This window comes from Bubalus kerabau, chromosome 5 (genome assembly GCF_029407905.1).
Source record: "Bubalus kerabau isolate K-KA32 ecotype Philippines breed swamp buffalo chromosome 5, PCC_UOA_SB_1v2, whole genome shotgun sequence".
NCBI lineage: Eukaryota > Metazoa > Chordata > Mammalia > Artiodactyla > Bovidae > Bubalus > Bubalus kerabau.
This window is the reverse complement of record NC_073628.1, coordinates 29,954,464-29,971,569: the sequence shown is the minus strand read 5'-3', so window position 1 is coordinate 29,971,569 and position 17,106 is coordinate 29,954,464. Positions and strand designations below refer to the sequence as shown.

At 40.4% G+C, this 17,106-nt stretch overlaps 1 protein-coding gene across 1 annotated transcript in view; it reads right to left on the bottom strand.

Moving 5' to 3' along the window:
• Positions 1–17,106, bottom strand: part of SLC17A6 (solute carrier family 17 member 6) — a 39,914-nt gene that overhangs the window by 19,716 nt on the left and 3,092 nt on the right. The window contains exons 2-3 of the mRNA XM_055581368.1: positions 16,655–16,907; positions 14,929–15,047 (exon numbers count right to left, since the gene is read on the bottom strand). Of these exons, the coding sequence (XP_055437343.1) occupies positions 14,929–15,047; positions 16,655–16,907 (372 nt within the window). The remainder of the gene's footprint in view (positions 1–14,928; positions 15,048–16,654; positions 16,908–17,106) is intronic.

Genomic DNA, 17,106 nt, shown 5'->3' with positions numbered 1-17,106 from the left:
CAAATGGTGACAACAAAAAATGTCCCCAGAAATCACAAAATATCCCTTGGGGGACAAAATCATCTGCCAGTAAAGCTGAATCAATCATGAACTATTTGTTACTCAATTCATATTGTAGTCAGAACTAAATTTAATGAGTGATTATTCAACTGGTAAGACATCATGCTTATACTTCATATACCAAAAATCTAACAACCCAATGACATGACATTATTAATACACCCATTTTCTAGATGAAGAAACTAAGCCTGAAGTAAGAGATATCACTTGCCCAAGTTGTTAAGCAGCTCTAAGTAGAGGAATCTTGTTTCAAATCTAGTCCATATAATTCCAAGGTCAGTGGGTTTTGTTGCTGGGATTTACATCAAATTGTGCACATAATAGGTAGTCAGTAATGTGTTTCAGAACTAAAACTGAAAATTTAAATACTCATTTTTCACAAAATTACTTGAAATCACACTATTCCTGAGATTAAAAATCTCAGTAGATTACTTTCAATGTGTATTTTCCATTCTTACCCTGAATAGTGTTTCTAATTATATAATCTGTGACATTTCCAAATGCTTCCTAGTTTTAACTTTCTTAATTTGTTTAGCCATCCTTTTTATTATTAGTGGCCATTGCATGATAAAAATGGATTGACTTTTTCCAACTATTTAAGAATATAATTCATAAAACTTTTCAGAATCTAGTTTTTTCTGATTTTATGAAAATGATATCTAAATCAATATCCAAGTAATTAAAATGATGATCATCAAAATTCTTGGCCAATATGGAAGGTCTTTACATTTTTCTTAATGTACTACAGGTAGTCAAAATTGAAACAGCCACTTCATTCAACATTGATTTATGCTTTCACACTCCAAACCTCTTTGAGACTATATTTAGGGTACTATGTTGAGGAGGAAACGGGAGCCAAAATTTAGAGAGCACTTGCTATACTTTCTCTACCTACATTAATTCATTTCATCCTCACAACAACTCTGAGTTACACTTTCATTTTACAAATCAGAGACTAGAGACAGACTGTGTAAGAGAAAAAAAGCAAGCAACAGAGCTGATATCTGAATTCCAAGCTCCCTGACATGGAAATCTGTAAATCTCTGCTCTTTTACCTACAAGATGCAACTTGTTGTTATTGCTGTTTAGTGGCTAAATCATGTCTGACTCTGTGACCCCATGGCCTGCAGCCCACCCGGCTCCTCTGTCCTTGAGATTTCCCAGGCAAGAATACTGGCATACGTTACCATTTCCTTCTCCAGGGGAATCTTCCCAACCCAAGGATCAAATCTGCATTTCCTGCATTGGCAGGTAGATTCTTTACTGCTGACCCACCAGGGGAGCCCACATGATGCAACTAGACACCTAGAAAAAGACAAGGATGCTCTATGTGTAGTAGAAGAGCAAAAGAAAGACAACTAGCCAAAAACAACATATGCCAAAGGCCATAACCGGAGTGCAAATGGAAAGCAAAGGCGGGGAAAGTCCATTCCAGCTGGCGTGACAAGGAAACAAGTCCTTCAGGAGGAACCTTTAAAGTTGGGCTTTGGAAGATTAATATGAAAAAGGATGAAGAAATTCCAAAGAGGAAATGAATCAGCAAAGTTTCAAAACATGGAAGAGATTGCATTACATATCCGAAACAAAGGCAGAATTGAAAATGGCTGAACACAGTGATACACGTGAGTAGGAGAACATCAGGAGTGAGATGAACAGGGAAATTGTAAGGAGGGTTTAAGCAGGTGTAGATACAACAGGGAAGGCAAGAGAAGAAATCGTTAAATGGCATCTTGGAGATGATAGCGTTTAGGGTGACTCCAGAGGGAATGCAATTATGCCCCTAAAGTTCAGTAAACATGAAAAGCTTACTGAAATTGAGGGGTTAGGAAATGATGAAGTCAGGGAGCCAGAAGGTGAGAAGCATACATGTAAGTTCAGATAAGAGGAAGGCTTGCAGGGGAGTGAAGCAGTCAAAGTCACTAAAATGGGAGAGGGAAAAAAGATGACATCAATATTGTACAGAAATTTTGGTAAGATTCTAGCTCTGTTGGTTAATAACTATGTGACTGGAAAGCTACTTAACCTCATTTGGCTTCTGATTTCTTGTCTATAAAAAGGAATGCAATGGTCTAGATCATGTTTACTAGGGCCAGACATCTGAGATTCAAAGTCCATTCCTGTCACTTACTACTTGAGTGATCTTGAACAGTGTACTTTACTGTCTATGCTTCCTTCCTCATCTACAAAACAGGGATATTTATAGAACCTATGATTTATTACCAGTTAAGGACCCAGAAGAATGTCTGACATATCCTAAGCATTTAAAAGGTGTTAGGAGTTGGTCAATGATTTTATTAGTCTATCACACTTCATAGGATTGTTGTGAGGCTAAAAGAAACAATATACCTAAAAGGCGTAGACTGGTGCCTGGCACATAAAAATAAATCCATAAATGTGAGTCAGTCAGGGAGAAATAATCACAGCCAATGGTATTGTGCTAGTTGTGTGCCAGTCACTGTTCCAGATTCTCATTTTAAACTAAAAACTATATTGAAGGGCTACTACTACCATTCTTATTTCATGGATAAAATAACCAAGTCCCGGTGAGTTAAATAAGTTGCTGAAGTCACATAGACACTTAAGTGGAGAACTGTGTCTTATAATGACTCAAGTCTGGTTGTAGATTCTAAATACTTAACCCTGAAGCTATATTGTACTTTAATAGTGGCAGAACGAATACTAGCCCTAACAGTGCCAGCAGCAGCAGATAAAAGAACAAAAACTCTGAAGGACCAAAATGTTATTGAAAGATGAATGGTCACAGCAGTGGGGAGTGAGAGAAGAACTCTATTCTGTCCCTCCTATGGTTTGTCTGCTTATTTATTTTGTGTATTTGATGTACAACATTATACTAGCTTCAGGTGTACAACACAGTGATTAAATATCTTTATAGATTAAAATTCATGCAAAGTCATTATAAACCAATACCCATATTTCCTGTGATGTGTTTTAATCCTTGTAACATTTAATGTATACGTAGTAGTTATTTGAAGTAAGTAGTTAAATAGAGAGCTCATGTGAGAAGGGTTTTGTCCTTTTATGAACAAAATCTAAGCTTCAGAAAAGAAGTCAAAGAAATAGGAAAACTGAGTATGGAAAAAAAGTTCTGGAATGTAACATAGTTTAGCACTATGATTTCCAGAGTTCCTCATGTATGAACATCACCTTAAGAAGCATGTTCAAACACAGAGGGCTGGGCCAGAGCTTCTGATTTCCTAGCTTGGTATGGTGCCTGAGAGTTTGTATTTCTAACAAGTACCCTGGTGGTGTTGATGTTGCTTTTCCTGATATGAGAATAACTGATTTAGCAGTATTATGCTAGATATTCCCCCCAGCCTTCACAAACGAGACAGATCTGGGGCAAGGGAAAGGTCCAGAGAGAACGGAGCTTGTCATAGCTGAAATAAGAGCCTTGCCTTTTATTATAGAGGGGAGCAGCAAGGGTGAAGTGGAAACACCCGCTGAAAAGGACAATCTCCTTTATAAAATATAGATTATAAGTAGATCATTCAATCAAGGCCAAAAGAGAAGGTCCTCTGACCTGGTTTTGATTGTCCTCATTAACCAAATCGGGGGCTTCCCTGAAAGCTCAGTTGGTAAAGAATCCGCCTGCAATGCAGGAGTCCCCAGTTCAATTCCCGAGTCAGGAAGATCCTCTGGAGAAAGGATAGACTTCTACTCCATTATTCCTGGGCTTCCCTTTTGGCTCAGCTGGTAAAGAATCACCTGCAGTGCAGGAGACCTGGTTTGATCCCTGGGTTGGGAAGAACCCCTGGAGAAGGGAACGGCTACCCACTCCAGTATTCTGGCCTAGAGAATTCCATGGTCTGTATAGTCCATGGGGTCGTAAAGAGTCGGACATGACAGAAATTTTCACTTCAGTTCATTAACCAAACTGATTAAGTGGCTGCCATATTTTTCTTTGGGACATATAAACAGTAGAACATAACATTAGCTAAGAATACATGTTCTATGGTTACACTGTATGAATTCAACTTCCAACTCTAATTTCTTACTAGATCTGATCTTGTGCAGTTGTTACTACTTGAATTCTCTAAGCCTTACCTTCTCCATTTGTTAAATGGAGATAATGTATCTTTATACTTTAAGGGATTATTATGAAGATTAAATGAATCAATTATGAAAGGAGACAGTATCTGGTTAAAACAGTAAGTGGTTTATAATATCAGCTATCATGATATAGAAACTCCCTAACATTCAACAGAGGTCTCCAGAGAAGTGTTATTGTCTGTCTTTTTCCTCCAGAATGTTTTTGCTCTAATTAATAATGCTATTTCTGTGACCATGGATTCAAAGTTGTCCTGTATCATCCTGAAATTCTAGAAGCTTAAAGTGCCTGAATCTTAGCTCCCATTCTGAGGGCACACAGTATGGACTGAAATACATCAGTCCGTCATCTGTGCCTCAACAGTCTATTTAAAAAATCTGACAGGAAACAAGCAAACAAAAATTTACAGTCTTCTTCAGATCAGTTTTACTTGTCTTGGTATCCCCTACACACTTGCCTTCAATACCTACCCACCATACACACACACATGCACACTTTTCTTTTCCAACTGTCTCTCTCAGATATTTCTAAAACACTGTAGATCACTTTCAAAAGACTTACCCCAAGATCCTCCATATTAATTGTGTCTCTTGGACAACACAGTCTAGGTCTTTTATTTCTTCAAATTCCTAGATGGTAGCAGAATACTTTGCATGTAGCATGTGCTTAAGAAATAACCACCAGCTCCTTTTGTATAAAGATTTTAAATCCTGGGAAGTGATATCTTCCCTTCCCTATATGTAGGTGATAACGGGTCTTTCTTTCTTGAGCCTTCTTTATCCCAATAGCCTTTAAGATCAATTGACCATTTATTTGTTCCTGAGTCTTTAATGGGGACGGACTACTGTTCTGGGTATTCTAACAATCCTAGAAAGCTGAGTTACTCCCTAGAATAACTGTAGGATAGTAGTTCTGGACTAATAGAATTGAGACTATTCCTGTGGATAAATCTGCACTTGAAATAGCAAGTGCATGGCCCAGTCTGGCCTCATCCTTAAGTCTTCCAAACAGCACTGTGGGATATACTAAAATCAACTGCCGTTACACTTTCTATTCAGCACATCTTTATCAGCTTCTGAAACGACTCTCTTTAAGCTCTGCTTTCAAAATCAAATTAGGTGGTAATGTTTCAGAGGTGATACACTGTCCTCCTAAAGAATTTCTCCATTTACCAGTGTTTAATGTAGTTGTGCTTGTTGTATTATGCTTAACAGTCATCATTTTTGTTTGGCTTGATGTTACCGAAACAAACAAATATAAGCATGAACATAAAGAAGTTGAAGAAATAATAAATAGATTATGTACTAAGAAACATTTACTACTCGTGTGTGTTTTATTTCCCTAGCACTAGTCTCAACTTTGACACACAACTGCATTTGAAAATAATACCCACCATCATCTGTTTTTCAAGTTTATCCTCTGATCAAAAGACTTCTCTTCCTTTTACCAGGCAGTGATCTTTGGGAAAGTTACTCTGCTATTCTGTTCATTTCTCTGATCAGTAACACAATGTCTTTGAATATATAAGAATGTCTGCCTTTAGAGTTGCTGTAAGGAAGAATGATGATATATAAAAAGTTTAGTGATATGTATATTTATTAATTTAATTCTAATTGCAATTGCATCTGCCTCCTGAAATGGAGAACTAAGAAAATTATGAAGACAATTTATATTTCATATCCCCTCTCTTCCCACCCCCAATACAAATGTACTGTTTGTACTGTTTAGGGAAAAGAAGAAATTTTATACCTGAATGATCTACCTCACATTGATTGAAAAGCTCTTCTGATATTCATTCACCCCCTCTCCACTTTACATGATTAGAGTGTCTCTTCTGTGTTGCTATGCAATAGAGCTGGCTTTCTATTTTCCCCCATTTTAATATAAAAGCTAGATTTCTGGATTCATTTTAACTATGAGTTAGGAGAAGGTTGTACTCTATAGTATCATATGAGTTAAACAGCCATGCTACTGCTTGACTTCAGGAGCTCAAAGGAAATATTTATTTTTCAGGTTCAATTTTTATAACACTTTTGTCTTTTGAAATTCCACAGTAGTATTTTGCAGGTGGGTTTTCAATGTCTCACCATAGGTTAAATGTTAAACTGTAAACTGTAAATAGTAATGTATTTCATCTGAGAATATTTTAATGAATTGATGATTATAGAATATACATTTAAGATATTATTCAATATAATTAACCAATTACACATTTGTAAAATTAATCCAATTTCTGATCCATAGCCTGAGTTTTCCATTTGTTTTGTTTTTTGCTTTATAATCCATTTCAATTAAGAAACTCATGTAAGGTCTGATGACAGCTTCTTCCAAATAAAGGTGAATAATGTGAAGAAAAATAAATATTATATTTTACATAAAAATATTTTGTAGAAATAAATTTCCCCAAATAAACATATTTTCATTTTAAAATAACTTGCTTAATTTTCTGACTTGTAAATGTACATTATCAATAATATCAGACAATATTTATATCAGTATATGTAATATCAGGCAGTATATTTATATTAGTATTATATATAAAAACAAGCAATCAATGCAAATTCTAGCAAATTATACTAATTTTTTAGCAATGAACTAAACTAAAATATTGCTTTAGCTGAAAAATAGTCAATATATGTAATCATTAATTAGATAAATATTGATGAACTTGAAGTTCCAAGTAGTAAGAGGACTTCAGCTAAAATTATATTTTATTCTGTTTAAAGCCTTTGTCCTTATAATTGGCAACTAAGGTGCTACCTAAAAAAAATCCACTCCTGGTGTAAATTTTGGTTGAGGGAAAAAAAACAAAGAAATATGCAAAAGTAAATATAAAAAAAATCTTAACTTTTCTATGCCTGAAGAACAGGATTAGAAACTAATTCATGCTCTAAATGTATCAAAGAGCATCATTACAATATCTGTGAAATGAAATAACAGCCATTTGCTTATTAAGATTGCTTTTCAAAATGATGAACTACTTGAAAGCTACTTAAAATTGTTTTCCTCATGATTTCCTTTGCAGTAAATGACATACTAAGATGAATTTGATTTGCTTATTTTCAAGTTAAAACCTCATTTTACTTGTTTCTCCTGTGTTATACACATACGTACACACACACACACACACACACACAGCCTCCAGTGTTCTTAAAGTGATTATATGTAAGAGAATATAATCACTTCATACTGTAAGACAAAAAAAGAGGAAAGGTGTGTGTGTCTGTGTGTGTGTGTCTGTGTAAGTGTGAGTGAGAGAGAGAGGATGTTCTATATTACAAACAGATTACCAGAACTGAGAAACATACAGTATCCCTGATACAGAAACATCTGAAAAAGCAAATGCAGTTGCTGAAAACCAGCATCACAACCTGCCTGATGATTAACATTCAGTGTGACCCACAGTGAGTTCGCTGTGAAATTCCCAGTCATCTTCTTTTTTCTGTGACCCATAGTCACAAACAACCTCACATATCAAGCCCACCCGACAAGTATTTGCCTGGAAGAGGTGACAGGAACACTGGTGACTTGTCATTTCTACAGATGATATCTATTTTCCTGGAATCAATCAATCAGTTTCCATTTGGGCAGGGGCTTGTCACTTAACAAGGATCTAGTGTTTCTCACCCCAGGTGGGGCACTAATCCTCTTGGAGAGGATCTGTAGGAATAGACTGAGCCGGCTGTTTAATGGATTTAATCTAATCAAATCAGGGCTTGGGTGCCTCCCTTTGTCACATCTGATGCTCCCATTCCCAAATTAAAAAAGGAATACACAAGCACAAGCCAGCCCTCTGGGTCCCTTGGTACCTCATTATGTTGTAAAAATGACTTCATCACTCATGACAGAGAAATTAGACAGCCCCAACAGTGGCATATGGCAGCGGGAGAATCATTCTACCAGCTGCTCACCTGACTCTCCTCCTTCAAAATCATGTCCCTCCCCCCAGAGGCTGCTTCTGCACTGCAGTAGTAGAATGTGGCAGCCGCAGTGGAAACCAGACCTAGTAAGGGCGGGAGGAGAAGAGACTGGAAGGCAAGAGAAGCCCGTGTCAGCAAACCACATGCAAACCCTTAGGGACCCCTCCTCCCCAATACATCTATTCATCTCCTGAAAAGGGTATTTCTTTTGTCAGAAGAAAAGAAGGCCTTTTCTGCATTGCCCCAGATACCAAACCTATAGAGCCCACAATGGGGAAATGGCTAGATGTTTGATAGGCAGCCAGATGACTGAAATAGAGATAGTCACCTCTGGCCCTAAAGGACTGGATCACTATGAACCAGTTCTCTCATAGCAAGATGGTGGTATTTTGCAGCAGGCTTTATAGTCACAGTCTGAATTATTTTCTCACCAAAAGGAATTTGTAAATGCTTCTCACTGGAAGAGTTAAGAAACTCCTGCATGCAATCAGTGATGCAATGGCTAAGTAAGTGTAGAAAACAAAAGATGATAGACAGGTGAGAGACAGAGAGAGAGAGTTAGGTGATGAGATTTAAGAATCTATTTCCAATGCTTATTATAATAAATATCTTCATTATTTTATTTTTGTGAAAGAAAATGACAGAATAGTACCAGTAACATTATTTCTTTCTGGGCTTAAAGTATGAAGGCATTGTGTTTAAAGTATCTTTGTTCCTCTTTCTGAAAATCATTCTCACAAAAGGAGTTTTCATAATCAGGCAAGCCAGAATATTTACCTAAAGTATATCAAATTCCACTTTTATAAATGCAAATGCACATTAGTAAACAGTTCTATAATCCGTACATTAGAATTTGTTAATTTTTAAGTATTAATCCTCTCTTCTTTATAGCAGTAGTACAAATTGAGCTGTATCAATTAGAGTTGCAAGCAAGAACCTCTTTCTTCTAGACAAAGGGTCTAAACTATCCCAGTCATGCTCAAATCTCTACAGTCTTCTAGAAGCTCAAACTGCCAAAGGGCTGGGTCAATAGAAAAACTTCCAAATACCATGGTTTTTTCCTCCAGAAAAATCACACTATTTGTCTAAGTCATTACTACGTATTTGCCTTTTGCAGGGAAAAGAACAGAATCACAGTGTTATGGCTATATCATTTGGGAGCCAGTACACACACACAGATATAGTATGTTTCTCCTGCCACAAAAATCTAACAATCCCTGGGGCTTGCTAAAGGCTTCTCTCTCTAATTCATGGATTTCTGTCCTGGATTTAGGGTATGATAGATTATAGGCACTCATTCAGAGAGTAGAGGGCTCAACTTGCTACTGAAAGTGAATATTGCAATAAACCATTTAATATCAGGCAGAGATGTCAACTTTCAATGCAGAGAGAGGTTGTAGTCATGTGTTACTGGACACCTCAGTTTTAATCACAATCTCTTTGTGGCTTTGAACAAGTCACCACCTCCCTGATTTTCTATTTCCTTTCCCAATGGATACAATGAGAGGATCAAATGAGTTGAACCCTCAGTTCAGTTCAGTCACTCAGTTGTGTCTGACTCTCTGCGACCCCATGGACTACAGCACGCCAGGCCTCCCTGTCCATCACCAACTCCCAGAGCCTACTCAAACTCACGTCCATCACATCAGTGAGGGCATCCAACTATCTCATCCTCGTCATCCCTTTCTCCTCCTGCCTGTAATCTTTCCCAACATCCAGGTCTTTTCAAATGAGAGTTCTTTGCGTCAGGTGGCCAAAGTATTGGAGCTTCAGCTTCAGCATCAGTCCTTCCAATGAATATTCAGGACCGATTTCCTTTAGGATGGATTGGTTAGATCTCTTTGCAGTCCAAAGGACTTTCAAGAGTCCTATCCAACACCATAATTCAAAAGCATCAATTCTTTGGTGCTCAGCTTTCTTTATAGTCCAACTCTCACATTGATACATGACTACTGGAAAAACCATAGCTTTGACTAGATGGACCTTTGTCGGTAAAGTGATGTCTCTGCTTTTTAATATGCTGTCTAGGTCTGTCAAAGCTTTTCTTCCAAGGAGCAAGTGTCTTTTAATTTCATGGCTGAAGTCACCATCTGCTGTGATTTTGGAGCCCCAAAATATAAAGTCTCTCACAGTTTCCATTGTTTCCCTATCTAGTTGCCATGAAGTGATAGGACTGGATGCCATGATCTTAAGTTTTCTGAATGTTGAGTTTTAAGCCAACTTTTTCACTCTCCTCTTTCACTTTCATCAAGAGGCTCTTTAGGTCTTCTTCACTTGCTGTTCTTTCTGTTATCAGGAGTTCACTATATGCTACAGATACATGTGATGGTCAGTTTGTTATCTGAATAAAGAACTGTTTTCTCTTTAGCAAAAGTCAAGTTAGAAACCCAAGAACACCTGAAAAGATAAAATGTTCCACTAGGAACTGAACTCTCTTTGAATAAAGGGTAGGGGTATGGGAAATAATCTTTAATTTTTATCAGAGAAGTCTAACCTCAAACTTTTATGGATTTCTCTAAGCACATTTATAATGCCTGGCTAGAATTCAAAGATTCCATATACCGAAATTCTATAATCCCTATACTGTTGGCTAAACATATATTTTAAGACAGCTGTTTACAAGCCTTTACATGAGACTATGAATAATATGTATGGGAAAATAATTTTAAAGGCAGAAATCTGATATGAGAAAAGAGCTATTTTTACCACAAGAGAAATAATCTTTTTGCATTACTAATTCTTAAGGCAAATTTAAACACAAGTGATACTGAATGATCAGGGCTTTTTTCTTTCATTTTTTTCTGAATATAAAATGCTATTAGAAATAAGTAACAGTCAACAATTATTGAGTACCAGGCCTGCTTAATAATTTTACACATATTCTCTTATTTAGGCATCATGATAGTCCCAGCAGGTAAATAGTTTAACTAACTCCTTTTACAGAAATACAAACCAAGGCTCAGAGAGTTTAAATAATGTTTCATGCCATTCGGCGATTAAGTAGTACATTCAGGAGTCTGAACACAAACCTATTGGCTTTAGAATCTATAGTTAAAGTGTGAAACACTTTGCTGAGATGTTATTTCATTTACTCAACAAGTATCTATCATAAGCCAGGCACTCTTTGAGATGCTAGAGGTATAGTGGTGTTAAGACATGACTAAACCACCTGCACTCATGGAGCTTACATTTTATTGTAGAAAAGCAGTTATTTCTTAGTTATAGATCACTAAGAAAAATAGTGGTATGATAGCTGGCAGTGGTGCTACATAAAAAATTAAAGCAGAGTTGGGAAATCAGGAGGACAGGAGCAGAATAGGGAATGTTTTTAAATAGAGCTTAAGCAATATTTCCACCTAGACAGAGGCAAGAATAGTCTCTGTGAATACAACATCATCCACTAAAAACATAATGTTGACCAAACTTCCTTTGATAAATCTGACCTTCTTTGGTTATGCCTTTGCAAAAATTCTGTTGTTTCTTCCATTAAGTCATTGACCAGGCTCCTCCTCACTCTCTAAATGCAAGATAAAGATAGTTTTTAGTAATTTCACATTTGTAAGTATCTGAGTTACCATGAGCCCTATGGTCTTATTGTTTAAAGACAAAATTAATTTGCCCCCAATACTTTGTAATCACTGTATTAAATATGTTCTCATCTAAAAACATTACAGATTTTGTAAGAAATCTTCCTTTGATTCCCCACTTTAAAACCCTCTGTAGAGGGAATTGACAAAATTCTCCTGTCCAGGGTGTGCAATAGCTGTTTAAGGAAAGGTAAAGGAAATAATGATTCAGGAGCTTTCCTGGAGACCCAGTTTCCTTCCCCCCACAACTCCCCTACCTCTTCTTCTCAATGAGCAGAAAAGCAAGAACTGAGAATTGGACCAGAAAAAGAACCAAGAAATCTGTATTCTGACCAAGAGTGGGGCTGTTTTTGCTTAATTCATAAAATGGAGAAGCCAAATCATTGCTGTTTGTTTTTCATTGAGAAATCTGCCAGGAGGTGTAACCAGAAGCACTTCTCTCCAGGGGAGCTGTCTCCACACGCGTCAGTTCCTCTACTCCAGTTCCACCCACAACAGTGATGGCAAACACTTCCAAAGAGAGCTTTTTTTACACCAAGAGGGAAAGGACTCTGTCCCCAGCATCCCACTCAAGGGAAAGCTTGTTCTATTATTAAATGATCTGTAGGGAAGGCAGAATGGGTGCACAATGCTTGTAGGTGGAAAATGGGTCTTGGTATGCTGCTTTTGCTGTTTTGAAAATGGAAACATACATCTTTCAAGCCAATTCTAAAAATTTCTAAAACTTTATGTTAAAAAAAAGTCTTCTAAGATAAAATTCTATGTAGCATGTACAGGAGTAATGGACATTTACCAACTAGTCAATGAAAGTGTCTCTGGGTGATTAAGTTATGTATGATTTTTATTGTCCTTTCTTTTTAGTATACTTTTCCTATTTGATATGTAACACTTTTATAATCAGAAAAGGAAATGTTATACATTTTAAAACCTGTTTTCACAAGAGGTTTCCAGTGTATATTTCTCATTGTATGCTTTTAATAATATTTTTAAAAATATTAAAAATAAAGCAGATAATCAAAATCTTAAAAAGTGAGCAGGTTCACTTTCTTATCTGTTCACAATATTTTACAAAAAATTTTGACTGTTTTCTCTGCCTTGGAGAACACAAAACATTGTATACAAAAGTATTGTTCCTCTCTCCTAATTATCTACTTAAAGATAATGTGGTTTTGGATCCAAATAAAAATTCTAAACTTCAGGACATTTTCTCTTGAGGAAAATCTTCAAATAAATTAGAACCTGAGTCAGCATCAGACTTGTCTTTACTAGACATGACACAAGTGATAGCAATGAGCTTGCATTTTTTTTTTAAACCTAGAAAAACCTGTTTACTGACCCCCCAGTGTTAGAAAGAGTGAAAGCTAAAGCATCCCTGATGTTTTTTCCTGGCAGGAAAATGTTAGCATTTTAACATTTGGCAAGCTGAAGGTTTTGACTCTGAAAAAAACTTAAAGGCATAGCCATTATATTTTTATTTCACCTTTTATTGAGTTTCCTTTTTTTTTTTTTTGGTGAATTTATGCATGGTTTTCCACTGAAGTGAAAAATATTTTACATATGTATGTTTGGGGTATCTTTCTGAGAAATTTATTTTGTTTTGGAAAATATTTTTAGGAAAAAATTATTGGCACTGCATTAGGGATATAAAAGTCAAAATGTAACATATATTTATTGCCAGTAATATTTAAGAAAATATTCCTTTAAATTTTTCTGCCTTATGTCAGTTTTTAAAATTTATCTCATCCATAAAATAGGGTTCTCTACACAGTTAATAATTTTCAGTTTAAACTGATACCATTTTTAAAAGTATATATTTTTTATCCTATTGAGCCTGAGTATTAGCCATCACAATGTTAAGGTAAAGACAGTATTCAAGAGGCATTATTTCTAGTCCATTGCACTCTCCTCTTAACATTTTGAGAACAAAAATCCTCATCCTAGGGGCATTAAGCCAAAAATAAATTCCCAAGAATCTCTCCCTAGGTCTTGGAGATGACTGAGAAATTTAGGGCAGGAAAACACCTCTCCTGGATGGGACTGTAGGTGACAAAAGCCAGGGAAGGGGCTTGGGAGATGTCACTGAGGGATGCTAGACCAGTGTAGGGAAGCAGAGAGGACATCAAGACTAGAGAGTTGCCCAGTTCTAGATTACTTCCCAGGAAAACTTAACCTTTGGCGGGGAGGGAGAGAGGTGAAGTCCTAGGTATAGGCTCTGAAAGATGACCCAAAATCTTTATTTGGGGTCTCTATGGGCTTCCCTGTTGGCTCAGAGGGTAAAGAATCTGTCTGCAATATGAGAGACCCGGATTCGATCCCTGATTGGGAAGATCCCCTGGAGAAGGGCATGGCAACCCACTCCAGTATTCTTGCCTGGGAAATGCCATGGATGGAGAAGCCTAGCGGGCTATCCCCCACGGAGTTGCAAGAGTCCGACAAGACTTGGCGACTAAACCACCAACCACTATGCAGCAAACCAGGAAAGGCAGGAGCATCTGCTCTTTCTCAGCTTAACACTTAGATTTAAGGATTACTTATCGTAATGCACACAATGAAGCAAATGAAGCTGGTTCTCACCGTCGGAGGGCCAGGCTATGCTCCTTGACACCCCCACCCCATCAGTCGTTTTGCCTCGCATTTCAGGGTGCCTCTGCAGGTGCCGGCAGGGGCACTCTTGAGGGCTGGCGCTAGGACCCCGGCCGCCGTCACCACCGCAGCCAGGCTGGAGGCCGCTGGACGCAGCTGAGCGCCTTCCCCACCCCGCCCCTACTCCGCCGAGCTCATTAACAGGTGGAATCGCACCCGGGGCGCCTGAAATCCCGCCTGGCTCCATAGAAACAAATCCGACAGACCCAGAGCACCATCTGGGCGGGCTTTCGATGCGCCCTGCCAGGAGGTCAGCATCACACGGAGCCGTGGTACCCGAGGGATGCGAGGAGCGGCTCGCAAAGACGCCCCCACCCTTTGTGCACCGGACGGCACTGTCTCAGCTGCCCGGCTCCCCGCCCGGTCTCAGCACCTACCAGGCCCCGGGGCACGTCGACCATTTCACCAGGAGCCGGTTACACCCGCGCTGGGAGGGGGCGGCGGTAACCTGCACCCACATCCTTGAGGGCGCCTTATTCTGGAAGGAGGCACCATGTTCCAGTCCCGAGAGTGGATTCCAGGGGACTAGGAGACCTCGTCCGGGAGTTCCCCAGTCCCGCGGGGCTCTCGCCCCGGCCCCAGCTTCCGCTACCCCTCGGGGGGTATAAATCCCACCTCTCTGCGCCCCCTTCGGGCCCCGGAGCTTTACCTGTTGGCTGCCAGCCGAGAAGCGATGTAGCCGCCCGGAATCTGGGTGATGATATAGCCCCAAAAGAAAGAACCGTGGATCATCCCTACGGTTTCCGGGTCCCAGTTGAATTTGGCTTTCTATGGAGTAGGGAAAAAGGAAACAGGTGGAGGGAGATCGTTTAGTCAGGGCTTTGGGCTGGAAATTCACGATCAGTAGTTCTCTGCCTAACGGCCCTCACCGCCCGAGGTACTCCCTGACTTCTGGTCGTGGGGATGGCTTAATGTTCGTTTCCTAACAAAATTAAATCTATACCTTCTTACAGAGAAGAAACGCCTCTTTTCACTGAAAAACCGTGCTCGTTTGAAATGGATTCATAGCGAATCTGGGCGCCTTGATTTTGCTCCCCGACGTCTGCCTAGCAGGTCGGATCCTCTCTATGAATGACGAGCCGGCAGGGCTTGAATTTTGGAAATGACTCTCCACGAGGAGATTCTGTTCGCTGTCGGGGGACAGAGACACCTGACGGGGGTCCATGTAGCTCAGGCCGACCTGTTCGGCTGCAGCGGTGGAATCGCTGGGAGAATGGAACCCAACTGGGAAAAAGCTGGGGAAGAGGGGGTGGGGAGCTTGGGATGAAACGCGCGGAAGTCGGAGGAGCTAGTGGGAAGGATGGTGGTCCCTGTAAAGTGGGAATGGGCCTGGGCCATGGCCAGAAAGATTTGGAAAAGCGCAGGGAAACCGGGGGAGTCAGTGGAGACGGAGGTGGCGCTCAGGGGTAGTCTGAAGAGCAGGAGAGGGGTGTGTCTGAAGGTCCGGGCCTAACTCCGCCCTCGCCAGCGTGGCTTGCCATCCAAGGTGAACCTTAAGGTAAACCGGGGCTAACTATCCGCACAGGAAAGGTGAAAGAGTCCTTATTCGGCGTGGGAAACTGGAGACCCTTTTTCTGCCCCTTTGAATAAAATTCTGAAACCAAACGCCCTTCGCAGGATCTCCAAGAATAACCCAGGGCCCATCAGCGCTCACAGTATCCCATCCACAGCCCATCCCGAATTTATCATCCCAACCCCCAACCCTTGTTCTACCAGACTTAAATTCACTCAGGTCTCTTTATTGGAAGTCTCCGGACCCGCGGCTTTCTGTGACCTTGACTTTGATCTCCTGCCACCCTCTCTCTAGGCACCACTCAACGCACATTGTAAGATTACGGGCGGGCGGGACTGGATTCCCGGTGACCCAAGCTCCTCTTTGTCCGCCAGTCAGGGCGGCTCCTAAAGACCTCTCGGCTAAAACTGCCCATAGGTGTGCACAGTTGCTTTGATTCGTTTTTCGGTTTTGTTTCATTGTGATGATTAAGAATGTTGGGCGAGAATTGTAGGGAGTTGGGGGAAGTAATAACTGATCTGCTGCTCTATTCCTCCGGGTAAAAGAAAAATAGTTCGATTTAGATTTTGCGGACGGTATTGAGGATCAACTCCTTGTATGAAATCTCTATCCTCAAAAAGCTATTGAGCTTTTTCCACTTTACTATTTTCCACTTTGCTTGGGAGAAAAAGAAGGCCCAGAGAACAGAAGCGGCGTGCTCCAACGTGAACAGGGATCGATAACATTGCCGCGGCCTCATCTAGAAGGTCAGGGCTAAAGGGGGGCCTTGAAGGGGCAACCACGCCCTCCGCATTCGGCGGGGAGAGCGAGGCTCAAACAGGTGAAGTGGGTCTGCGACACCACCGGGCCAGCCGTCGCGTACCTCCTTGATCACCTTGCCCCCGCGGTGGATGGTGCTGTTGTTGACCATGTCCACAATGGCCACGCCCAGGTTGCATCGGATGCCGAAGGAGATGCAGAAGCCCAGGCCGCTCATGATGGCGATGATGTAGCGACGCGGCAGGCCAAAGCACGTGCAGTCGCACAGCGGCGCCTTCTTCTCAGGCACCTCCAGGGGCTTGCCATCCTCCGTCAGCTCGATGGTCTCCCCGGCGTCCTGCTTCTTCTCCAGCACCCTGCGCGGCACAGCATGGGGAGGCAAGGACGCTGGGGGTTAGGCACCCCCTATGCCGGGACCATTCCCAGTTCCCGAACCCGTCATATCTAGGGGAGGGGGGCCCTGACCTCCTTCTCCACCCTCAGGAGTTAGGGAGCTGGGGCCACACCAGACTTCAGGGACTCCCGGGCTCCCTCCCTGCGGCCGCATCTCTTCAA